The sequence below is a fragment of the Numida meleagris genome, chromosome 20, assembly GCF_002078875.1.
Source record: "Numida meleagris isolate 19003 breed g44 Domestic line chromosome 20, NumMel1.0, whole genome shotgun sequence".
NCBI lineage: Eukaryota > Metazoa > Chordata > Aves > Galliformes > Numididae > Numida > Numida meleagris.
This window is the reverse complement of record NC_034428.1, coordinates 2,197,654-2,224,127: the sequence shown is the minus strand read 5'-3', so window position 1 is coordinate 2,224,127 and position 26,474 is coordinate 2,197,654. Positions and strand designations below refer to the sequence as shown.

Here is a 26,474-nt window from a genome sequence, read left to right as displayed (position 1 = left end):
CGCAGCCCCTCGGGCTCCGGCTCCGGCGGGGCGGGCTGCGGGGGGCTGCTCCGCGCCGGGGCCGGCCGCCCCCTCCCCTGCTCCCTCCCTCCCTCCCTCCCCTCCGCGGGCCTTTACCTAAGGCGGGGACGCGCTGCTCCGGGAGCGGCTCATCGCGAGCGGCAGCGCTGCGGACCTGCCCTTGCCGGGCTTCCCCCCGCCTGGCAGCCGCACGGTTTTCCCGAGCGGAGCCCCGGCAGCGGCGCTTGGCCGCATTTCCAGTCCCGCACCATCCCCACCCCGCCCTTCCTCCCGCCCGGGTCTTCCTCGCTCCGGTCCCGGCCCGAACGCGGCCCCTGGGTTCTCCCCGCCGCCCCGCAGCCGCCGGGGGTCCCGGCCCGGCCCCGCATCTCCGCATTCCCACCCCGCGGCGATGACACGAAGGCGCGCGTCCCATCTCCGGAGCCCACGATCCGAGGGAAGGTCGTGCTCTGGGTTCTCCCCTGGTTTTACGCCGTGGCGTTGTTGGGCCGAGGCGGCTCGGGCCGCGTTTGGGTTCTCCTGCAAAGAAATAGCTGGGTGAACAGGTAACAACTTTAGTATGGGTTGGTCGGCCGTGTGGTTGAACCATGCGATAGGGATGAACCGGTGCCACGGCCCGGCAGCAGCCACGTCACATCGTGCCCTCACTCAAGGTTATCGTCACCTTGCTGGCACCCAGGGCTGCTCGGGGCCACCGACACCAAACTGGCTGCTTTGAGGGTCTGCGTTCTTGCATCTTTGTTTTCCTTCAGCTCCTCAGGCCACAGTCAGCCTCCTTATGTAATGACTTGTGTTATATAAACTCCATTCTTCAAGGAACAGTCATTAACCTACTACTGGGTACGGAAAATACCAAAATACTGTCGCACAATTAAAATCACTAAATGGTGTCCTCAAATTAGAGCACAGATTGCATTGCGGATGATTTTTATTTTTTCTTTTTTTTTTTTTAATTCTTTTTAATGACACCGCACGCACGAAGCATTTGCTAAGCCGGGCTCTCCGTGCCCCATCACACCCAGCTTTGCTCCCCAAAGTTTCCCAAGGCTCAGCACCCAGCAGTGGGAGATGGAACTCCAGCCATTCCCATTCCTTCCAGCGCTCCCATGCTGGTCCCAGCACTTGTTTTCCCAGTACCTTCACCCCAGCCCCCACGTGCAGCAGAAATAAAAGTCGGAGCTGGATAATCTGCCTAGCAACACATTCACCGGGCTGCGACGCTGGGAGGGTTGATCTTTGGCCCAGTGCACCCAGCAGCACTGAGGCCTGGGAAAGAAAGGCTGTCCTGCACCACGCACAGCCCAACGGCATCACTTGGATGAAAGAAATAGGATCAGCTCACAGAATGGCTTGGGTTGGATGGGACCGAAGCAACCCAGCCCCCCCCCGGGAGCTGATGGAGTTTCACTCATTAAACCATACGTAGCACTACAGCAACCAGAATCCTCTGCTGAGAGGTATGCTTGGGAAGGTATTCATCTTTGTGGCATGGAGAGGACACTTGTGTAAATCTCTGCATACAAAAACAAAAAAAAAGCACGGGTTAAACACATCCTGTTTGGGCATGCACTGCCTTTCTGGGAAAAACAAGCCAGCTCTGGATGGGATGAATTCAGCTGAAAATAGAAAACATTTCCAGATGCAGAAATGCAAAGGCTTTAGTCCCGATGCTGCACAGAGAACTCTGCTCCAGACACCCAGCACCATGCTTGCTTGAAATACGTTTTTAAAGGGATCAACCAAAGCAGTTCAGTCCCTACAGAACCCTTCTCCTCCCCGGGCTGTAAGGATCCCCATGGTAACAAGCTGTGGCATCAGACAACCGAGCAGAAAAGCAGAGGAGGCTGAATGAAATCCTTCAGAGAGAGCCTCCTGAAGCAAACCAGGACAGCACGAGCCCATACGAACCCACACCGTGCACCTCACGGGAGCTGCTGCTTGAACTCCTCATCCCGAAGCGTTCTGATCTCTTCATTCATTCTCCACAGGATTTCTCTTTTTTCGCAGGTGTTGGAGGGGTACGATGACCCCACGTACGAGGCGCTGACCCATTTGGGCACTGGCCAGCACACTGAGCGAGCCGGCAGGTCCCGGCTTTCCTATAGGGCAGCTGAAACCTCAGCCAACCCCACACTGTGGGGGGCAGGGATGCGCGGGATCCCTTTGGGATCAACAGACTTTGAGATGAGCAACTGCAAAGAGCAGCACCACCCTAAAAATCAGAGCCAGCCCCTAGCATTGGCTTCAGGCACGGGCAAATCGGCGGCTTTACGAGGCACTAAGCCATTCCCTTGGGTTGTCAGAGGGCAGGGAGAAGGCAGGCGTGAAGCCAGGAGCCCAAGCTCCATTTCACGCCACTTCACTTCTGGCACGTTGAAGTTGTCTCCACTTCTCAAAGCACTAAAGAGCGCATAGACTTCACTTACTCCAAATCCTTCAGAGATCCCGTTAACAAAACAGCTTTTAAGATCTCCTCCTGCCTTTAAGCAACAGTCACATTTGGAATGCCTAATAATTTGGTCTGTTTTCACTTTTAACTTGGTGCTTTTAATTTCTATCAGTTTGCACAAAGAGCTTTTGCTCTGCTTGTATGTACACACTCAGCGTCTGCATTGCGAGCTGTGACAAACACGTTTATTATTGCTGTATGTGCAGAGAATATTTCCATTCAGAAGACATTTCAGTTAACAAAGCTTTAAACCATTTCTATTAACAGCGGAGTTTGCTCGAAGGAGAACTTGTGTTCTCCCCTTCTTCCTTCTAGAAGACATATATACAATTGGGCCCTGACTGCTACAGTTACAGCTTCAGCCTTACATTTCAGTCCCACATACAGTAATTCAAAAGCAATTAAGATCCGAAAACGATGTGCTGGCGGTGCCCTAATTCATGTAGAGAAAGCAGTTCAGTTCGGTTCAACACAGGATCAAAAAATCACAGGAAGGTGCCCAAATATGCAGCCCCTCTCAACGAGGGGCAGTGCAGCTCTTCCAGCTCCCATGGAGATCTTCGTGCTGCCACCAACCTCTCCAAGAGGACTGGGATGAATGAGCATCCTCATGCTACTTCGGGCACCTTGAGCCTTACCTCACACAGCAGTCACAGGTACTCGGCTTCTATTTGAGAAACAGACAAACTTGCAGGTTTTTCATTTTTATTGGATGCTTCCAATCTTATATCTAATAATATACAGATAACTCATTTGTCATTGTTCCATTCATATCTTCACATAGTTCAGCCATTCTGTCACATTAAAATTAAAAAAAAAAAAAAAAGCACAACTGAAATAAAATAAATTTGTAAGCTGGAAAAATACATTATAAACTTATATTCAAGAAATACTCTCTTTATAATTAAGAGCCTACTTTTAACAATTGAAGTAGGATTTAAAGGAAATCTTGATTTTAATTTTTAAATAGGTGGCCTTTGCGTATACTTTGCATATGTACAAGTCAACTGGTATCTCTGCCTGCCTGTGACAGAATACCTGAAACAAAAACCAGAACAACCACTGAAGAGGAGCCTTGAACAAAAAAAAAAATAAAATAAAATAAAAATCAATATTCATTTTCCAGGAAAATACAGTATAATTAGAACTTTAAACACATGCTTCTCTCATCTGTATTAAGGCCTAGGAGACAGATGTGCTTTAATAAAAGCAGACAGTATGAAGAAAAGTCCTTCCACTTTTCTCTTCAAATTCCTGTAACAGCTCATCTATTTCATTTTCCATGTCTTCTGTGTGCTGTATCTAAACGAGAAAAAAAAAGCACTAATTAACTAGACTCCAAGGATACAATGCGGTTTAGAGAACGGTAACGACTCAATGTTTTTGGCTTACTGTGAAACCTAAATCAGCATGCAGTCCCCAACTGCGCAGCACTGGGTGCTTCAATGAGACTCCCGACATTCCCAAACCCACATGTATTCTGCATCACATTCATCTGCACAACCTTCCTTCTCCAACCCACTGAGCTGGCACTGAATGAACCCTTTGTTGAGTAGGCAACATCCATCCTCACTAGGTAACAAATGGAAGCTTCAGAGCAGCTACTAGCACACTGAACAGATGGCTAAAATTTCAAGTCCCTTGGATCCTCTTAGGATTTTTGGATCCAGAAAGGATGCAAGTATTTGAGACCAGAATAGATCACAGAGGCTGAAGTAAAAAAAAAAAAGTATGTTGCCACACTGGAATAGGTGAGCTGATGGGCTTGCACGTTGTGAAACAGAGCCTTTGTTCTTCTGATAGTTACATCAACTGTTTCCAGCCTTATTCCAAGAGGTAGGGCCAAAAACATCAAAGGTGGAAGACAGAAGGCACCAGGTTTTCCACATCATACATGCAACAGGGTGGTACTATGAAAAACACCTACACAGGATGCTTTTCAAGCATATCGTGATTCAGAATGCAGCTCTGATGTTTAAATCCCACATGTTACAACTGTCTCAGAAATAGACATTTTTTGCCATAAACAAATGTTGTGAATATGGGCCCAACAAGTGCAGTGGTTATGTGCAGTGCTTTGTGATGCTGCTTTTCATGGCAGCTAACACTGGTTTTGAACAGACGCACTGTTCTCTTCAGAAATCATCAACTCTATTACAATTTGTTTGCTCTACAGCTCCGAAAATAACTGCAGTAATTTGGAAAGTTAGGTCTCTTGACACGGATTTCACTTATTTTCTGCAATATGCGGCTCTTTAAGGAGTACTGAACAAACCCCAACCCCTGTGCAGTCAGTGGGGTCACACAAACCCAAGGTAACTAGCCCTCTCTACTTACACACTGGCAGAGCTCACAGATAAGGAAGGCACCCAGCGTTGCCTCCTCATGGTTATCCTGAATGTCCACATTGATCACATGCACTGGCTGACATGTCTCTTGCTCTCTGGAATTTAAATCTAGTTGAAAACAAAACACACAACAGCAAAACTTTGGGTGGAATGAAATCAAGTTTTACACAGTATTCATAAGAAAATGGTTTATTTAGCTTTTTTTTTTAAGAAAAAAAAAACAAAAAACAAAAAAAAAAAACAGTCTTTCTTATTTCAAAAGGAACAGGTAGATTTGGAAAACCAAAGAATTCAGATTGTGGAGGGGTCCTGACAGTTCAAGTCCCCATTTTCTCTCCTACCCCTGTGCAGCCTGGCAGCGCCAGCTGAGGTGCTGCCATTTTGAAGCGCCGCCATTTTGAGGTGCCGCCATTTTGAAGCACCGCCATTTTGAGGTGCCGCCTTGCATATCAAGAGCCATTTGGAAGCGCTCTAGTTTTCTTCTTTCCACTGGTCAGTTACAAAGAACATTATCATAACATGAGAGGTTGGCAAGTGGTTGCTCTTCACCTCCTCTCCTCCCAACTCAGAACACTCACATAAAACAGCTGCTTTCCGCATGAGATGCTGAACTTAACTGAAGATCCACCCATACAATCCCAGGGCACTTTCCCTCATATAATTTACCAATACATCTAAAACGCTTCATTGAAGCACTCAGAACACTTAATTGCTCAGCCTGAAGAAGCGCAAGTGTTTTGTGCTCTATATTGATTGCGATATGGTCAACAAGGACTGAGAAGATAGGCAACAGCCACTTTGTGTACAATACTGACGTAGTTGGGCGGCCTTTGAATGTACAAAACACCCCAACCTCCAGTCTACATCCAGCATTTCCAGTTGCTGCTTCCCTGGTACACGCCATCCATGTCAATGGTCTGTGAGCACTTCTCCCTGCTGGTGCTCCAGCAAGGCCACCAGAGCAGACCGATGTTCCCAGACTTGCGAAAGACGCTGGCGAGGGTGCAAGGGGGAGAAGCACTCAAAATTAACTTGGTTTATCAGCTCAGGGTCCTTACCTTCTACTACTTGATCATAGACTCTTTCTTCACACGTTAGGATCAAATCAAAAACGTCTTTGCAGTTCTGGAATCTCTCTGGTCGTGGCTTGATTCTCTTATTTCTGTCCAACATATGTAAAATTCCATTCTGTGTGTATCTGAAGTTGCTTGAGTTAAGTACCTTTACTTTAAGAAAAGTTAAATCACTGTATCTTTAAAATACTTTCCCCCCGCCTTGTTTGCAAGTATAAAGATTAATGACCACTAAACAGATTCCTGAGGTGGCTGCATGACCCCAATAAGGATAATTCATGTAGCTACTGGGTTTTGGACAACCATCAGTGTCCTTTGTGCAATGGTAGAGACAGCTTTAAAGGGCCCTCATTGAGCCTTTGTTCTTCCGAAGGACTCCTTTCCTTGGGCAACTGCTTTTATATCCGTAATACTTAAAGCACAGACTTACTCATTTGTAAACAGAATGTCCTGCATTCGCTTGAGTCACAGCCCCCAGGACCGCAGCCTTGAGGCCCAAACTGACATTCCATACTCCCCTTTCAGACAGGACTCACTAATCGCCATACACACAATCCCATCCTCTTAGCTTTCTGGGATACACAGTTTCACGAGGAGCATACTAGAGCTGACTGTCACATACATCTGCTCAGTTCACTAAAACTCTCCAAACACAAAGATTTACGAGTTATTAGGAATATCAGGGAAGGTCTGAACTAAAGAAATCTGGAAACTGATGCATCTCTTCCTTGCTTTGAAGTACCAGATATTTTCAGCCATCCAAGCACACATTCCTAAATTAAAATAGCATTAAGGATAACAGTTTATGACTTCTTGAGATAACAGAAGGACTTCGAGAAAAAAAAAATATATATATATCCATCATTAGTAGTAAGTATGTAAGAGATCTTCTTGGTTTATTTTTATTTTGAAAAGGCTGTGTATTTAACAAGCATCTTCCACCCCCCCACCACCCTTTCCTCAGAAATCAGTCCTAAGCTTTTGTAGCAAGAGATCAGAGACTGTCCACCTCTCTGCAGCTGCCCTCCTCAAGTCCTAATGCCCAAGGCAGCCAGGTCCATACCTGCTAAGTTACACACTTTAGGATGTTCTTCAACAGCTTTCAAGCAAACAGCCTCCAAAACCACTCAATTCTCTCAAGTTTTTGAACTATGTTAATAATTTTAAAAGTCATCTTTCTACCCATGTAAGAGACTACTTTATATGGAAAAAATGTTCAGTTCTCTTATGTTATCTACAGCATCCCACTAACTGCTTGACTGAAGAAAAAAATCTGCTTTGAATTACAAATTCAATGATGCTTTATTACAAATATATACTGTCAATTCTCTATCAGAGAACTGACTTCTGCTGCATTTCTTTTCTTCAGGTCACTCCCAAGCCTTCTACCATTCTTCTTTCCCAAAGGACTTCATCCTGTATAACTAAGGAATTGCTCTGTATAGCCTTGAGCTAAATCAAGCAGCTCTTGTGCGCTGGCACCCACAGCTTCCTCACAGCACCTCTGTAAAATCTCCTTGGGTCTGTTATGCTTGGAAAAATCTACTTCAGCACAACTACTTCAGACCTCTGGTTATGTGCAAAGCATGAAAATGAACCGTAACAGCCATTTTCAGAACACTTGTCAACATCTGGCTGCAATTCTCTGACCACTGTTTGACAGTGAGCCCTTTCTGGGCTATCTAATCCCAATTTCTACATCATGCCGTTGGAGGGAAAAAAAAATCCACAACATCCTACACACTTATCTCAGTTCTTTTTTCCATTTCTAGGATAAGATTTCGCTGGCATCTGTCCCCTAGCTTTCCCGAGCACGGAGACAGAATTACGCATATTCTGAAAACCCACACAGCCAAGCTTTCTGCTTCACACAGTTGAGTCTTCCATTGCCAACTTACAGCTACTTCCCCCCAACTCCTCCCAAAGGGTCCATCTGCCTATAAAAGGAGACTGAAATAAGCAGTTAGGATTCATGACACTTTCATTTTTGGTGGCCTGAAGTCTTTTTTTCACTGGGAAAAAGAAGAAAAAAAAAACAAGAGAAGAAAACCAACAGCACAGCATCCTTTCAGCAGGCAGAGGGACCTGATCTGACTGTTTTCAATGCATAATCATAACTCAGCTTCATTCTTGTCATGAGCTCAGGTAAACGTCAGCACATTATACCTCGTTCATGGTGACTCAAACGTTAAGTGTTTTCTCCCCATCTCTGCATGTGAACAACATAGTCATTCCTCTGTGCAGCCATCTTTGGTAACAGCAGATATTCCAAGCTCCATTGCAGAAGCTGACTTTTTTTTTTTTTTTTTTTTTAGGAAAAATCAGATTGTTTCTAAAAATTTTTGTCTATCAAAGGTAGTCTAGACATTCTCTTCTTTACACCAAACGGAAGAATTTAGTGGGAAGGTGACACGGACTTTCACTGAAGGGTAGACAGTACTTTGAAAAAGAGCCATTCCTGAATAAAAGATGGTATATTCCCTGAAGATCTACATACCAAGATTAATCCCCCTGATACACTGAAGTGGACTGTCAGCACCTGGAAGAGCAATACATCATCTGCACTAAAATAACCTAATGCATCAGATCTGACTTTTCATTAACAAGAACTCTCTTCTCTTGTTAAATACAAGGAGCCATCTACATGTCACACCCAACCCTGTGTCGGCCCTCCTATCACTTCCAGCCATCAATGTTTTATGTCAAATACACTTCCCAGGTAGAACCACAAGAGGACACTAAGAGGAAACAAACTTCAGAAATAAGACAAGATTACGAGGAAGTACTGGCTGTAAATTGAGCATTTTTTATCCACCAAACAAGCTTATAGAATGTTATGTAAAAAATGTGTTTTATTTGCATTAAATAAAAACAGATACTTTTGTTAGAGCACAAAACGTAGCAAAATACAGGGTACAGAAAGCAACTAGACTGCACAGAAATTATTATGGGTTATGTTTAGATAGCTCATACTTGAGATTGACAAAAAAGCAACAGATTAGAGAAGAAAAGAACAGGAAGTTTGGGTAAATCCCAAGATCAGACAAAGGCTGAAAGAGGCACACTACACAACAGTAGACACATTCAATGTCTGGCAGAGTACAAGACTACTTCTGCATTTCCCAGAGCGATAAGAATTAAGAGTAGCTATCAATGTCAATGGGAATAAGTCTAATTATTAGCAGATATTTTTTCCAGCATCTACAATGATGAGGCCTCCCACTTAACAACTCAGTTTGGAGGTAAAACAAATCCCCAATATTCCAACTGAGAAATTCAGAAAAATAGGAAGGACTAAATCAAAGATGGATACAGCCAGATGAGTTGTGGCTCCCAGTAAGCTGTTGCTCTGCAGAGCGCAGCATCCAGCTGGAATGAGAATGCTCTATTAACTCAGCGGGGAAATTTCAATAGTTCAGCCTCAGAGCCTGACATTCAGAGAAGGACAGACAGGAATGATCACCATCTCAGGCCACCTAAGTCGCATGTTTATAAGAAATGTCTATCTCAGACCTCTGTAAAATATCACCTGCATACCAAGTGGCACCACGTAAGAAATGCGAGCAACAAAACAAAATTTAATGCCTACTTCTTTACACTAAGATGATTCAACATATGATGCTGTGTTTTAAGACTTAGGTTTCTTACCACTGTTGCTGAACAGGGCTGAATTTTGGAGGCAATCATCGCATGTGAACAATGGATTTTCAGAAGTATTTTCCATACCTTAAGAGGAAGTTCAGAGGAATCCAACCATGCAGGTTTAGAAGGCTGTAAGCAAACACCTACATCCCAGCTCATGGAGGAAAGTCTTCCTTGACAGTCAGTGAAAAAGAATCTAGTGTATCCGCTGCCTAGCTACCTTGTTTTAATTCTTTCACCCTCCATAAAAAAAAACAAAACAAAAAAACATGATCCCAAACATCCCTTTCTTCCCCTTGGTATGAGGGCAGCCAACCAGGCCGCATCAAGACATCTAGTCTGCAGATGACTAGTCTTAGATGAGAAAAGCAATACACTGTCTTAAGTTAAAAATCTTCTTTTTATCCAAAGAACCCCTATCGCTGATTGAGGCTTCAACAAGTTTCATCGTTAACTTCTAGAAGAAGCTGATAAAGAAGCCCACAAGTAGCATAACCTAAAAATTTTGGAGTGTGTAATTAGACACCTAAAATAGAGAGCAATCTATTAAACATAATTAGGTAAATTCCATTTGCTAAAATGTATATACACTTCTTAGGAAAAACCATCTTTAAAGTAATGGTTGACAGCCAAAGCTTCTACATCTTCCAACAAATTTGACATGTCGATTATTCACTTTCATGCAGCTGTCATCATTCTCAAAAACTGCAATTCTTCTTTCTGAAGAATAGCAGCAGAGCAGAAGTCTCAAACACACCGGCATGAGTGGCATTTGCAGGTCTTTCCCACATCAACTTATTAGAATCTGTGTTATGAAGAAGGTGCATTATGGTTCATTCTGCTTGGCAAAAATGACTGCCCAACCACCTCTACCACCTGCAGAATTGCTTTCTTTTACAGGGAATAAAAGACTAAAAAGGGCACCTGCACTACAACTGCTGCTTTCCAGGCAGCCACGATTATCGCTGCAAGAACTGTCTACATTCTGTATCTGGAACGTGAACTGCCTTTCATTTGGCAGGGAAACAGCCTTTTCAGTACAAATGAGTGTTTGTTCACAAGTCCATTGTGGTACTGTGCAACTTACAGCCCAAAAACTGATAATGACATCCCAAAATATCACAAAAATGCTAATTTGGGTTAAATATTTCTGATAATGTTTGTGCCCACGTTAACAACTTGCAGAGGAATGAGTAAGCAATGAAAAGCAAGTGACATTTGAAAGGTCAATGTTTTTAAGTTGCACAGACAAAATCCTGCTGAGCAAGCTCACAGCAGCTGGTCCATAACCACCAGAACCTAGTCCAATAACAACATGCTAGCCATGCTCATTTCCTCAAGTCTGGTTGAGCCCTAAAGCTGAGGGCTATGTGCCTACACACCTCTGGGAGAACTAAGACCTTAGATTAGCCTAGAGTAGCAGACAGCGACTTGCCAGCACCAAACAGCTGGAACTGAGATTGAAACTGGGCAGAAATAAGCTTTCAAAGTGGAAAAAGAAGGGAAGCAAAGGTAAAATCCAAAGTGTTGAAGGAGGAATATGACAGACATACTGAAGAGACTATTAGAACAAGAATATCAAAGGCAGACTGACTTCAAAGATGCTGCATGTTCAACTGTGCCATCAAACACTTGACTATGCACAGCATCCAATCAGTATTCCAAGCGGAGCTTGATTTCAATTGCTAGAACCTAAAAAAAAATAATGGTCTGTCATCTCAGCAAGGTACCTCAAACTACTAACTGGGCCACTAGGTGACACAGATGTGTAACAAAGGGATAAAGAATTCAACACCAGGACCACGAGGCAAGCAGAGGGAAAAGAGGGTGCTTAAGTAATACACATTGCTTTTGGATGCTTCTCAGGTTTAGAAACAAATGCCAGGCTTCAAAAGATGAGCAGCAAGTGTCACATGATGGGGCAGGTGGATGCAGGGGGAAAATACTTGGAAACAGCTGCACAGACAAGGTTTGTGAGAAAAATGAGTTGTTCCAGTGAATATCTCAGAGAAAGAGGGTTTGCAACAACTTCTCTCAAATTGATTTCCATTACTGTACTGCTTTGTGCAGTATAATTCAAAGTTCATTTCTACCTAAATAGAGGAAGAGTTGGAATTTAGACCAAGCAAAACAAAAGCATTACCAAACTAATGTAAATTAAGCTATTTCATTTCATGAATTTGGGAAACCCAAGATCCAATTCATAAAGACAGCAGGACCAACTTTTAAGAGCAGTATGCTGAGCAAGAAATGCAGGATGAGTTCTACAGCAAGCATTCCTTAGCACAACACTACAGGCAGGATACTGAAGTACAGAGGGATGTGCTTAATAACTCCACGCGTTAATGTTAGCAGAGAACTCTGCAAGACAATGCTCAGGCAAAGACGTCTCCATCTTTAGTTACAAAGGTGTCTGTAGATTCTACCATGTCCTAGAACTTTAAATGTAGAGGAAATAATTTGTTGTTTACGTTTTTAATAATTTCATACATTTCCTTTTTAATGTGGATGAAACGAAAATTAACAGCAGTCTCGTCAGAAGCTGAACTAGGAAATACCGAAAACGGCTTCCTTTGAAATGCTTGAGATTTTGTGGAAAGTGTTTTCATCTTAAGATCCTCTGTGAAGAACAAAGGATTGAACTCAGCTTATGGTCAGAAGTGTACAGATTAGCAAAAACATGCCTCTTAGCAGATGTTCAAATCCAGTTTAAACACTCCATCCTCATCCCTACCGTCCAGTTCACTAAGAGTATTAAAGTACTCTGAAAGATGTTTAAGAAAGAAAATGAGCCTTACGCTGCACCGCATTCAAGAGAAGATTGCAGTGGCTTCAGTCGTACAGAGATCCAGCAGCTGCTCCACTGACCACTGGAATGCCAGTTCAGAACAGCAGCTGACAACTGCTCATCAGTTCCAAATTCAGAAAGAAAAACAAATGAAAACATAAGAGAAATACATGCATGAAGAGCTTACCTGGAGCGGAATTTGAGTAAGTTACTCTCGAAAAAAGGAATCCTCAAGAGTGAGCTCTATGGCCTCAACGAGCTCGACGCAGATGCTCTGCAGAGCTCACTAGTCCTCCTGTGCATCCATGCAGTGGTTTCCTTCCCCACTAAGCAACTCACGGTTGCTTTGTACAGCCTCCAGGAAAGTGGTCCAATATAAATTCTCCATATATTAGGTAGGTTCATGGATCCATAAATATCATGAATTAATGCTCAATTATTATGCGCTCTAGAGTTTTAAGTGGCAAAACTTTCTGCAATGAATAAATGGTATTCAAAATAAAGTGGGCAAGTGTTTTAGAGCAAAACATTTGCAACTTTTCTTCCAACAGCTCTTCCGCATCAATACCAGCACAGCCATCATCTCAGCCCATGAATATTAGGATATCAGTAACATGTTTCTTCGCTACACGACAATAAAGCATTAACAGCATGCCTGGCAAATACAGCTTAGCTACAAACAGGTAAAAAAAAAACAACAAAAATTAAGAGAACCAGAATTTACAGAGTAAAAGTCCCAGATCCTTTCAGCAAATGATAAGAAGTAAGATCTGAAACTGATTTGATTAAATATTGTACAAGGAAAATTACCATTCTGTGCCGCACCTTTCATTTTCAATGCAAATTTCCTATGGCAGCTATAATCTGGTTCTACTTGCTCTGTTAATGAGAAAACTAAGAAGTAAAGTGGTATGGCCTCATTTCAAAGAAAAAGGACCTTATTCCTGGTACTGCTGCACTGTAATCATCTATTTCCAGCTTATGCTTTTTCTTGAAAAAGCAGACATTAATTTGAGCTCTATCCCAATGTGAATAAATTCAGAACTTCCTGGGACATCCACTATTTTATAACCATACACCATGTAAATTGCAGAATTATTTACAGGGTTAAAAACCAAGACTACATTTTGTTTTCGGAGTGCAAGAGGGATATCAAACCACTGTGGGTAAGGAAGAGCGTCAACTTCAATTGCATTGGCTATCTGGCACTGCCTAAGAACCAGAAATTTGCTTCCTATTCTTTTTCAGTAGCTGTTTTCCTGCAGACAAGACTGCTGGAGTCTCCTGACTCAGAGAGCAAGGCTGGGCTGTATGATGTTTAACAAACTGAAAGAGGAAAACAAATCAAATCAAACAGTAATCGACTAATTCGATTACTTCTTTATCAAGTAGTCAAATAGACAGTCATCAGCCAAAATGAATAAAAATACAGAGGCTTCCCAGATTTCCAAAGGAGTTCTTGAGTAGTGAAGATGGGAACTAAGCGGGGAAAAAAAATACAAAGCAACTGCAGAAACACAACAAATTAACTGTAATGCAATTATCAGTCTTCCTCAGAGAAGGAGTTGAATAAAAGAAGGAAATGGTAATCTAATGCCAGGAAAAGGTCACAATCATAAAGGCTGGAAAAATCACTAAGATCATCTATCTAGTCCAATGGTAAAAAGCACCTGAAGATGAGACAGGACAAGTTACTCCAGGAAGAGCAGGTTTAAAACTACCCGAACCTGAATTAGTCAAAGTCACAGGTGTATAATAAAAGGGGCAGGAAGGTATAAAATGGGAAAACACAGCTAAGCAGTGAGATCCACAATATTCTTTGATACTAGAGCCCCAGAAAATGAACGTCCAGACCGATCTGGAGTGCAGAAAAAAAAAAATCTGCTTTACGCTTTCAATGAACTTTATCAGAAGTCTTACAGCTGTTCTCTTACTTATCAGGCTAAGAAAATAGAACAAAGCTACTCCTTACTAACTAGCTTCTCCATATCAGCTTACTCCAGCATTAAGATGTGTTGGAGCAAACTGATCATTTTAAGAGCAAGAATTCTCTAAAACCTGGCTATATAAAATGAGTCATTCTGAAGGACTAAGACCGAGGCTGTAACATATTGACTGATGTTCTCCTGAGCACAACATGTGCTACAACTGACTGGGAACAGGTGGTAGATGTAATCCTGGACTAGATCTTCCACTCATTAGGTGTTTTAAGTGAGACGCTATCTTTCCAATTTTAGTTCTCAATTTAAAAGTAGAGTCCACCCTTCAGACTGAACAGAGAACGACAGCCCATTTACCTGTAAGGTGGTATGACCTTGGTCCACTCAGCAATTTATTTCTTGCTCTGAACAGACCCCAGCAACACACCCACACTACACATGCAATATTACAACACTCAGCTCAGCAATTCTGTGGTTGATGCCAAATAACTTTTAATAGGGCTGCAAGAGTCTGCATGAGAAACTAACTCCCTTCTTCCGGTACTGTTATGGAGTACAGATAAAAACCTTCCCAAAAAAGATCACTTTTAGTACTCAAATAGTACTGTCCCATGAAACTACGCTTGACTCCAAGAGGAATGCAGGTTTGGGTTTTTTTTTTTGCAAGAAAAGCCAAATGCAGTAATGTCTGACTACGACTGTAGTTTTAAAGGGTTGTCCTTCATTAACACTCTGCAAAGAAAAAAAATTATTCCTTGGTATATCCTCACTGCTCCTGGATGCCCTCTCCTCAGCTAGAGGCAGTCCTCCTTCACTGTGCTTATTCCTCTTCAAGGCACTGGAGATTTGAATGTTTGGGGAAAGACACAGAATCCTACACCTGTACAGCGAGGCCAGTTAATTCAGCAATACAATTCTGTTGGTATTCCTCATATCAGGAAATAGTTTTTTTTCCAGTTTTCTTCATCTGGACCCTGGAAAAATCTCATGCATGTTTGAATCTGCTTCAGATTTTTTTTCCTGATTTTTCCCCAGTTCTGGAACTGTCTGTGCTTTCTTCAGAGCCCCCACATTTTCCTCCACTGACGTTCTACCACAGTGCACCTTAGCAGTTAAGACAGCATAGGGTAAGGCATGTGGAAGACTGTGGGATAAACCAGGGTTAAGGGTCAGCTAAGTGGAGTCTACAATGCTACAAATATTTGCTGGCAAAGCAGTTTGTATATGACAATACAAACTGTTCCCACTTGTTATGAATGGGAAGGGCACTATAAACAAAAGAAAACTCAGCATCAGCAATAGCAAAAAAAATACTGTACGGCCATCCAGATAAGATATAGAGTTCACAGAGATAAACTACATTCCATTCACCTGTAATATTAACAGTTTTAAATGTTCAGGTCAGAAAAGAATCCTGTATCTTTGACTGAAATGCACCAAACCAGCTTTTCTCCTTACTTCCCAAAACGTTTTCCAAGTATGTGTTTGGCTTGTTGCTTTTTTTTTTTTTTTAATCCCCACCTGATTTGGTATCGCATAACAACGGAGACAGAACTGCAATTCTATCTACAGTTAGGAAGTTGGTTAAATTAGAAGAGGAGAACAAAAATATGGGAATGAGGAACAGGTCACACTGGGCAAGCTGCCTAGAAACCCTAATAATGTTAATATATATACTTGGAAATAACTATATCTCTTCTTAGTATCGAAAAAAGGGGAAAAAAAAGTCAATCATGGAGTTAGTTAATACTGATAAAGACCCTGGGAGCTGCTGCTCACACATTTTGGTCAAGCTCCCACTTGAACAGTTCCTACCCCCAGATATAAAAGCAGTAATTGTTGCATGTTTATTTTGGCTTTTGGGAAGTTTCACCTTCTTGCTCACCCTTGATGGCAAGGCTCATCAATTTTCCTCCATTTTTCTTTTGTCTTTCTAGTCACCATCATATAATAAGGATTAAGTCCTGAAGTCCCTTCACGTGGCTGTAATGGCAAGTAATCACACTGGCCTATCTTTGAGATGTCCAAGCAAAAACAATGCAGCACAACGCTACCCATGCATAATCCTACACAGGTACTCCAGATACTGGTCACACCTCCTACAGATTAGTAGCAGAAGCATCCACTCTTCTCCCAAAAAGAAGAGTATTAAGAAGCATCCAAAAACTACACTCAGAACAGCTTTAAGTAGTTTTGTTGCAGCCCTCTATCGGAGCACAGGAAGTTTAAACCCAGTGTTCTAAAAATGCACCGGTAGAACTGAATACTTACTTTAACTGCAAGGTTCAACTACCATATCTCCAAATGCTTTGGACTACTTCCATTTTATATTTATTGTAACCACCTACTCAACTGAACACGTATGCCCGGCTCCATTAATCCCTTATCCCTGTGTTTCTGAAATTCAGCATGTGCCTTGCCTTCTAGGTATGCAAGCTTGTGCTCCAGATTTCACTCATTAACAGCAGTGAAGGCACTTTTACTCTCTGCAGCATGTTTTTGACTGTTCTGCTCTCCCTCCTTTCCTCAAGCAGAGTTTCAGTGATCTTTATTCACTCTTACACACTTTTTTTCACCTCACTCTGATGTCCAGCACTGCAGAAGCTCATTCCTGGTTGAGAGTAGAGCCTTCTGAAACAAGGGGCCACTTCCTTGGCTGGCCAACAGGGAACGTGCCAACTCCCTCCAATTACACTGAGTATCTAGTGTCCTTAATCCTTCGGATCCCTGCTGGCCTACAGAACTGGAGGAAGGAAATCACTCCTAGACGAGGCAGCACTGGATGCTGAGCACTCAAATTTCTTGTGTCCCATCACTGGAATACGGGAACAAGGTGACAGTTCTCACCAAGACAAGCCATTTCAAAACACATGACAGGCCGGGGAACAGGATGAACTAAACCCTAGGAACAACACATTAATTTCCCATATTGACTACACCCCAAGCCCTTCAGAAAAGCAGGCCCTCCCCACCTACTGCAGGCAACGTGTGCATGCTTCTCATCTCTATGAGCCAATGCTAACAAAAATCTGCCTTAACCGAGAACCCACATGAGACTTTCACAAAAAACTACTCCACAGCTCTATGACAAGAGTGTGCCTAGCCTGGGTTATTGCTCAAGTCTTTACCCTCCTCAAAACCCATTTTTGGAAATGCACTTGCTTCCTGCACTGACAGTCTTCACGCTGAAAGATTTATATGATCTGAGAAACATCCAAAGATGTAGAGGCAATTGTTTTTGCCCTCTTTCTCTTGCAATGGCTGTTGTTTAAACTTGCTTCCTTTTCTCTTCAGATAAGATTTAACTGTAACACTGCAAATGCATTTGGGGAACACATTATCATCTCCAGCATGGAGCAGAACAAACATGGCAATTCCAAAATACGCTGAATGGAGGAGACTTAATGCCAGATTCAGATATTCAGTACAGCAGCAGCAAAGAATGCAATAAGGTGCTGGTAAAAATTATGGCTCAATTCAAGTAATTTTCTTTTGAAGCAATTCATTTTTAATCAAGATATGGCGTACCTCAGTAAGATGAGTTTGCAAGATTTTCCTTGTATCAGCAGAGGAATACAAAAAATTGCATATTATACACGTGATGCACTAAGACTATGTCCTCCATTTAAAACTTATTGGGTTTTTTTTTGAAAAAAAATGACCTGTAAGTATTTTTTGAAGAAAAGAGCCACTAACTATTAGAGAACCAATACCCCTGCAAGGGGCATCATTTGTGAGGAACACTATGGAGAAAGATATTCCAATATATAAACAGTACTCACTGTGCTGTACAGCTTTACCCAACAGCCCAGCCTTTTTTTAACAGGGATCTTTGAAGGTCTCATCTTTTCAGCAGAAATTCAGTGTGTATTGGATAGTCTTTCTCGGGTAAGTTACCTCTCTCACATTTAAAAATAATAATAAAAAAAACTAGCTCCCTTGCTGAGAAAAAAAAAAAAAAGAGTACCTAGAACAAGTGTCCCGATTTTGCAAAATAATTACATGGGCTTCCTTCTTAAAAAAAATTAAATATGTTTTAAAATCAAGCAGAATCACGAATGACATCAAGCTAAGCAGTGTGCATACCCTGAATCACCTCTGCTCCCCAGGATTAAGTATGTTACTGTGCTTTCCTATGTCCAGTTTTAAAATATACTGTAGGAATTTTTTGGTGCATAGATCATACCAAGTAACAAGAAGCTCTTGTTGAGAAGAGTGAGTTCTTTAATGAAAAGTATCTTCTCTCCCAGAGAAAGTATACTGTAAGCCTTACCTGTCAGTTTGTCTGAACTAAATACTATTTTAATCTTCAGGTGGCAGCTCTTGGCATGACCGTTATCAGGAACAGTCTTTGCACTGGGAAAGTACGATCCACAGTGCTGTGGAGGTAATGGACAACCTGTGACAGGATTAGTGCGCTTTCCTTCAAGAGGTAAACATGTTAACAAGCTACAAAAGAGCGTTCTGAATGAGCACATCGTAACTCAATTTAGAAGTTTAAGCTTGTCAGTTAAGAAACTATATATTCCTAATGCATAATGCCAAATAATGAATTACACCTTTTGAGGAGAACCATATTGGATTTTTTTTTTTTTTTTTTAAAGGCCATGCCATAGGGATACAGTTCTTTGTCTTTCCTAAGCAGATCATTGTACATCTGATCATATGTTGTTTTGAAATCATAAACATTTGGCTTGTCCGGGGCTGGTCCTGGCAGTTTCACGTGAGTCCCTGTTCCAAAGGATCGGACGCTGAATCCTCGTTTGCTGAAAGACAGTGAGGGAGGGGAGGAAACAGTAATTAGACTGGATGGATTTTAAACACTAAAGTACAGTCAACTGAAGTACAACCAACAGTCCAAACATATTTCAACATTTACAACTATGGTTACAGTGTTCTTAGATTTACAACACAGTAGGAGGAGCGGGCAGAAGTCTGAAGAGAGGCACTCCACACACACACATGAAAAAACCATCTCAGTATCACCTCATATGTCTGTCAACAGAATTTAAGGTAACTAACAACACAGACTGTTTTCTGAAACCTATCTTTGTCAAAAAAATGCTAGGAGGAACAACTCAATTATTTCTAAGTTTTATTTTCTCTTTTCCTCGCCTCAAAAAACATACATTAAAACAGAGATACAGAGAGACTGGGCCATGGACCATCACAAAAAAAAAGAAAAAGAACACTCCTAAAGAAGTGCCAGAAGGAACAGAACCCTCGTACAATTGAAGATTTTTAACAAAGCCAAGTAAACCCAGCTAAAACTCAGCTCTGAGAGGTTACCAACCATTCTCTGAAAGATCTGCGATTCAGCTAATAGAGAAGTCAGCCATTCCCAGACAGACCTACCCTAACAACCAGCTCTTTGATTCTCTTTCAGAACTTCATCAGCCAAACACGGAGGAAGATGATTTGCATTGGATTGAGGTGTACTGCCTTAGTGTTAAGGAAATGAACTCCCAACTCATGGACATTTTCCCTCTAACCTGCTGATTCGTTTTAGAGCTGGGGAATGGGATCCATGTACATTCCACCAACACAGCACAGAATCAGTGCAAAAATTCATCGGTTCTTGAAAGGAGAAAAATCAATAACCAATGAAAGAAAAAAAAAAAGAGGTAGACAGGGTTTCTAAAATGACTTTTTGGTTATTTATTTACTTCCATTCTATCCGCAAGTTTGTTTTTCCAGACAGTGTTCTTCTACTTTACTAGAGGATGTTATCTACATCATGAGACTCAACACACAAGTCTTGTTTAAGAAAGTTCTTTTTTGTTATTGGAAAATCTTGGGGAAGAGACCCAAAGCGTGCATTTCCTTGCAGTTACAGTCGAGACTCGCACACCATTTCTAAAACAGTGACTACATTTTAGAGTATTTTTTTCTTAGAATTATTGTATACAGTGTTTCAGACACATTTTTGTATGTGCTTTCAGATACTTTATATTAGCAAGACATGAGTTCTCTATTCGTTCTTGGGCAACAAGAAATAAACATTAGCAAATGCTCAATATTTACCTACTCTGCTAAAGTTGCTGAGTTAGCTATTGTATTTCCCTCGCTATTTTGCCAAACCTCTATTATAATTACCCAAATGCTTGTAGGAAGCCAATTATCTGATGCCTCTCCAAAGCTGACTGAAAAACACACTGCATAATTCCCTTTACAAAAGTGGAACACTTATTCTGCTGGCTTGTACCTAGCACCTTTGGCTAAGCCAGGAATAGTTTCATTCCATTCCTATGAAGAACTACAAGTTTAATAATTATAATTTAACAAAAAGAGCCAGGAATCTGCCTGTCTTGGAGCTAATGCCATAATATTGTGGGGCTTTTTTCCTCCAATTATCCTAAATACATTTAACTGAACTTCAACGAATCCTTCGTTAATATTGAGCAGCACTACAATCTATTTTTTTTGCTAATCCAGAGGAGGTTGCTCTATATGGTCTAATGGAGAAAATTACATGGCAGAACACTGTCACGACTGGCCAGAAGGCTGAAACACTTGGCTTTAGACTTCTAAAACAGGTCAAGACCATGGCTAAACCTGAGGCATTTCAAGGATTACACCTGCAACTTCAGTGAAGTATCAGAAACCGAACAGACAGAACGAAGTGTTAAACAAATTAGGAAATCTGTAGTCTTCTTTCCTCCTAACTGAATTTTTCCTTTACTATTAAGCTCTGAAATAGGTCCACTTCGGTCACGCACATTAAGAAGTTTGTCTCCAACTGTAAGGAGCGCTCCTGAAGTTCAGATCACCTCTTTTCAATCAAAACAAATCTTCACTGCAGTTTCAAGCATCTAAAACGTGCAGCTCAATGCACACGGAAAGGTGCTTGAGGAGCTGGAATGCACACCTCACCTGGAATAATTCCACGCTATGACATTGGCATTTGCCAGTGTACAGCTCTTCCATTAGTTACGCATTAAGTGTACTATTATGAAATATTCTGAAAGTGTTTCAACATACTTCTTGCAACAAAGGGGGAGGGGGGACACGATGACACTGCCTGCACTAACACATTACTCAACAGCCTGCTTTTGTTGAGCAGCTGGACAGATCTAGTTCAGTGAATCATCAAGTATTTATTCTTATGTTGCTCAGACTTTTAACAATGATTACTTTCTACGAGGCAAGGTACATCTAGCATTTGTTTTTGGTCTAGCAAAACTATTCAGAAAAAAAATGAAAGATAATGAACTTCTTCAGCTTTACCAGAAGGAGAATAATTAGCAAGTGTCCTCCTCCCAAATCACTTCAAAAACACCTTACGCCATTCAAGCAATTAAGAAAAAAAAAAATCACACAATTACACAGCAGGAATGAAAGCACTGTTAATTGATTTTGATTACAAAAATCTTGAAAACATTAACAACTTGCTGTACTGCAACACATCCTTTACTGATCAGTGATAAGCTGACAAATGAAAGTGCTATGTTAAAGAGCTTCCTCCTTCTGAAGGATTTAACGAGGCAATTTAAGATTCCTTAAATTAAATGACACAAATTTCAATACCCGTTTGGCAGCACTTAGCTGCTGACAGATATCAGTAAAGAAGCTATGACTGACCTACCTTACTCAACTGTAAGGGTGTAACTCAAGCTCTTTTACCTAGCCAACGCTGAACTATAAATCATATCATTAACATTAAATTTAAAGTTTGGGCTACCCGGGTTGCAATTTGTAAGAGCTTTCTGCCACTGTGAGATGTGAATATGAAATATCTAGGTTCTTATGGCACTTAGTTTCCTAAAACAAAGAAGAGCATATTCATAACCTAAGTGCATACAAATGTCCTACCAGTTTCTATTATCAGAAGTAATAACACAGAGAAACTGAAGCATGGAGGCAGAGACAGGATACCTATGCCATAAAACCCCGCAACTACAAAGCTACTGGAGCACCTGCTATACACTGAGGAGCCTGAAACTGTAATTTCCTTTCCAAGGCCAGCTGCATACACCCAAATATACATAAATGGAAATGCAGAAGCTGTGTAACAAGGCCTGCTGCTAAGTGTAACCCTTCCACCTTCCTCTTCGGTGTTACAAGGAGAATCACGGCGGAAGCCTGTGCATTCTGTGGGGGAAAACAGTCAAGCACAAGACATATCTGTAAAAGCAAAACACACAGGATAAATAAGATCTGAACTAGGGACCAGTTACACACTGACATCCAGCCTGACAGCTTTTAAGGAAGGACTCCATCTCCCTGCATAGTCCTTACTGTCTTGCCTCTTATCTCTGTTTTAATGTCTCAACACAAACCAGTGGTGATGGTAGTTGTACTGACAATCTTTAAAGACATCTGTTGAAAGATTAGAACGGTAACAAAATGTTTAAAAACTGGTAAGTATTAAAAAAAAAAAAAAGGAAGCACACTACCAATCAAATGGGAACTTGTGCTGAACCAAGATAACCCCAGAAACTGGTAGATTATTCAGCGTGACAAAGATTCATGAAGACATTTGTCCTCCAGAGGCACAAGCAGTAGTAGAGAGATACTGAGTAGGGTAAGGATGAACGTGAAATTCAAGTTGAGAAAGCAGAGAGATGGCAAATCCCTCTGGGATGAACTGCTGCAGCTTAAGAGGACAATACATTTATACGCATCACCAAAAAAAAAAAAAAAAAGCAATTCTTATTATATGGTAAGTTAAAAAATAGAAAGAACCAAGTTCAGCTGCTGACGTGTACAAAGCATGTAGCGTAATTGTATGGGTTTTGTTGAAGCCAACGAGAGAGCAGCAGGATGTTCACACATTTCTGTAAGATTATTTTTGTCTTAAAAGGAAGGGCCAACTGGGTAGGTTCATGTTTTAGTAAGCATTAGGTAGGCCTCACTGGAAAGTAAAACAAGCTTGCCTTACACTTAGATATTACATATTTTTCTCTACCCATTGAATACTGGAATAAGCACAATTACTCAGGTAACTTTTACCTGAAAAATTTGACTTCGAGAAAACATGTAGTTCATGAATACACGGCACAGACTAGAGAAGTTACTTCCAAAGCCTTCTAGATGTTTGAAATGTTGTATGTCAGACTTATCTAACACGATGAACACCTCAAAAAATATTTTCTTTTTATTATGTTTCCTAGCATAAGTATTTTCAAAAAAAAGAATACGTAGAATTGTTCTGTAAGACCATGGGCCACCCACTGCAGCACCCTGTTTATGAACGCTGACGTAGATGTTCCAACACCGAAGGCTGGACTTCAGACTTTGTTTTCAGTCACCCGTGGTTCTGTTGTATTTGTGTTCTTTAGAGTTTAACAATTCCTTCACAAATTACCTTGAAGTTACAATAACCAACTTCCTTTGTTTTAAATGTTCTTCCCGACTGTTCTTCCGCTTTTAGTCATGTGCTTTCTCAGAAGTGCAGTGCGACATACAGCAAGATTGAGAGACTGACTTACATACAAGAGACTGACTTGGAGCCAATGCAAACTTTTTTCTGAGGTTTAAAGGCAAATGACTATTCTCATTGCAGGGACTGTTTCTTTAGAACAGCGTCAGCAGTTCGGCTGTTTTGCCCTTTATGCCTTTCTTGCTAATCCTAATTACATGAGATGTTCCTCCTCACAAGGCTCTACAAAACAACACTTTATTTTTCCTAATTGAAATCTTAAGGGAGAAGATGCTTCCCAAAAGCATTTCCCTGCAGTATTTGCCAGAAGAACATCAGTCACAATGGAAGGGACTTATTTCTTCCGCAATAACAGAGAGGAATAAAAAGGACAGATATTAAAAATTAACTCTCCTGCACCTTGAGAACTCAGTTTTTGGTTCATATTCAGTTCAGACAATATAGTTAGCAGATAATCATCAGAAAAAAACAGCACTCCTTCCCCATTACTCCTCAAAGCACGTACTGGTCATGTTGTGTTTTCACTGAACTGCTTCAAGTAACATCTGATGCAAGCATATGCACTAACAGCATCATACGCTCACAGTAAGATGGCTGTCAGACCAGGTATTTCCATTATTTATTCCTTTCATGGTTCTAAACATACCGCACAATTTACACTTTGTTGCTTGAGTGACTGTGCTAGTAATGCTAACTTTGCATAACTTTAATGAAGAAAAAAAAGCCTTTATCAAGTCCCTGCGTTGCACAGGGAAGGTTCAGGAACACAGCTTCTGGCAGATCAGGTCTCTCCTGTCGGTCCACCCACCCGTCATCACTGCCTCCCATCTCCCCTTCTGAACTCAGCCAACCTGAAAGTCCTCTTCGTGCCAAATAAACGAACTCTCACTATTTCAGACGTCTATCCCTCTGAATCAAATACTTCACGCAGTTTTTCCGTAAAGGGTAAACGCTTCCTTTCAGTATCTACCGCAGCTCCAAACTTCACTAGTATAGGGGGAGGGGAAATGCAATTAAGCTTCACGATGCCGAGATACAGAAGCTGTTCTGTGCCCGTCCATTGCACCAGCTCATGTTCGGCAGCACTGGGTCCGACGATCCGCTGGCAGGTGCGGGCCCCATCGCTGGGGCTGCTCCAGCGAACCCGCCTGGAGCTGGGGCCGGAGGAAGGAAGATACAAACAGGAACGGAGACCCCCGGCTGTGGGCCAGAGGGGTCTGACGCGGGGTCTGAGCGCAGCCTTAGGCCGCAGCCAGCTCCCCGCTGTCCCCAGAGCACACTCGAGCCTGAGGAAGGTCCCGATGCCCCCGATCAAAGGCCCTGATGCGGTGCCGAGGGGTAACCCGCGATAGAAGGCGGCCGACAGGGCCCAGGAGGCTGGCGGCGGGGCCCAGCGACAGGCCAGGCCGAGCCAGGCCTCACCGCCCCCGGCCTGAAGGAGGCGTTCGTGCGGGCCCTGGTTACCTGAGGATATTGTGCGCCTCCATGCTGCGGTTCTGGTTGCTCGAGCACACCACGGCCACACGCAGCGGCGAGGAAGGCATGGCGGCACAGGGAAGAGCCCAGCTCGTTCCCCGCGGCTCCCAAGCCTGCGCTACCCCGCCGGCGGCTCGCACAAAATGGCGGCCGCGGCACGGCGGCGGGCGGGGCCGGGACGTGTCAGCAGGGCAGCGCCGCACCGCCGCGGCCAACCGCGCAGCGGGCGTCAGGGGGCGGCACCTCACGTATCATAGAGAGGGGCGGGGCGGAGTGCTGTGCCAGAGCGCCGCCAGTACCATAGAGAGGGCCGGTGGGCGGTGCCAGAGCGTCGCCAGTACCATAGAGAGGGGCGGTGGGCGGTGGGTGGTGGTAGAGCGTTGCCCGCCATGGAGGGGGGAGGGGGGCTGCAGTCCGGCTGCGCACAGGGCTGGCAAAACGCGAATTAGGAAGGACTGCGCGTGAGTCAACAGCGTAATTCCCAGCATTGAGTTTCTCTGTGTAACGTCTCTTCCTTTTCTTTCGCTCTGATTCCAGCTTTGCACAAACATGCGGGCTCGTGAGTGGCAGCTATGGCACTGCTGTTTCCCCAGTTTCCAAGTGTGAACCTTTATGGCCTTGAAAACAGGCTCACAAGAGCTTTTCCGAGTGGGATAGACAAATGTGTTTAGGATGTTGAGGTCCCATCATGTCAACTGGTCTTATTTGTAATTAACTTCAAATCTCTCTTTAAAAAAAAAAAAAAAGGGGGAAAATAGACAAAGTTGCTCCTATGCTGATTCTCCATTCTACACTCTATTATTCAGAGGGCGATTCAAGCTATCACTTTTTTTCCTTTTTTTTTTTTTTCCTGAAAAGCAGAGGCTTCGGGCTTGTTTCTTTCCCAGCACTAGGTGGCAGCCCGATGTTGCGTTGGATTCCAGGAGCTGGGCCGTGGGACGCAGATCCCGCACGCAGCGGGCCGCTGTCCCCTCAGCACTGCGCAAGCTTCCCCCCTTCTTCGCGCTTCCCGCTTCTCCCCGGCGTTTCCCGCCTGAACCGCCCCCTCTGTCCCCTCAGCCCTTTCCCGCCCTTTTCCCTCAGCACCCCCCGCCTCAGCGCAGCGCCTGAGGTGAAGCCCTTCTCCACGCAGCACTTCCCACCAAAACCTTTTTTCCTCTCTCTCTCTTCACAACTTCCCCAGAAAAACCTTTCGTTGAAGGAAGCTAAACCTGCGTTACTTGTACACCCTTCCTTCAATGCTTGGAGTGTTGGATGGCCCTCAAGCTGGTACTGCTGAAAGCAATGCCAGCCAGGCTCCATTTGCTCAGTCTGTCTCCAAGAAAACACACCCAAACACCACTGCTATAGTACTA

The 26,474-nt window shown here is 42.8% G+C and overlaps 1 protein-coding gene across 1 annotated transcript; it reads right to left on the bottom strand.

The window, feature by feature from the left end:
- On the bottom strand, nt 2,634-25,320 carry SSU72 (SSU72 homolog, RNA polymerase II CTD phosphatase). The gene is made up of 5 exons (XM_021374646.1): nt 25,108-25,320; nt 18,884-19,027; nt 5,877-6,016; nt 4,808-4,926; nt 2,634-3,772 (listed from the first exon to the last, which is right to left on the bottom strand). Exons 1-5 carry the CDS (start codon nt 25,185-25,187, stop codon nt 3,671-3,673), a joined length of 585 nt encoding a protein of 194 aa, XP_021230321.1. The 5' UTR covers nt 25,188-25,320; the 3' UTR covers nt 2,634-3,670.

Coding starts and splice junctions, on each gene's coding strand:
- SSU72 (XM_021374646.1), bottom strand. CDS start 25,187: ATGCCTTCCTCGCCGCTGCGTGTGGCCGTGGTGTGCTCGAGCAACCAG. Junction 19,028..25,107: donor GAGGCGCACAATATCCTCAG/GTAACCAGGGCC, acceptor ACTGTCTTTCAG/CAAACGAGGATTCAGCGTCC. Junction 6,017..18,883: donor CTTAGGAAAGACAAAGAACT/GTATCCCTATGG, acceptor AAGCAACTTCAG/ATACACACAGAATGGAATTT.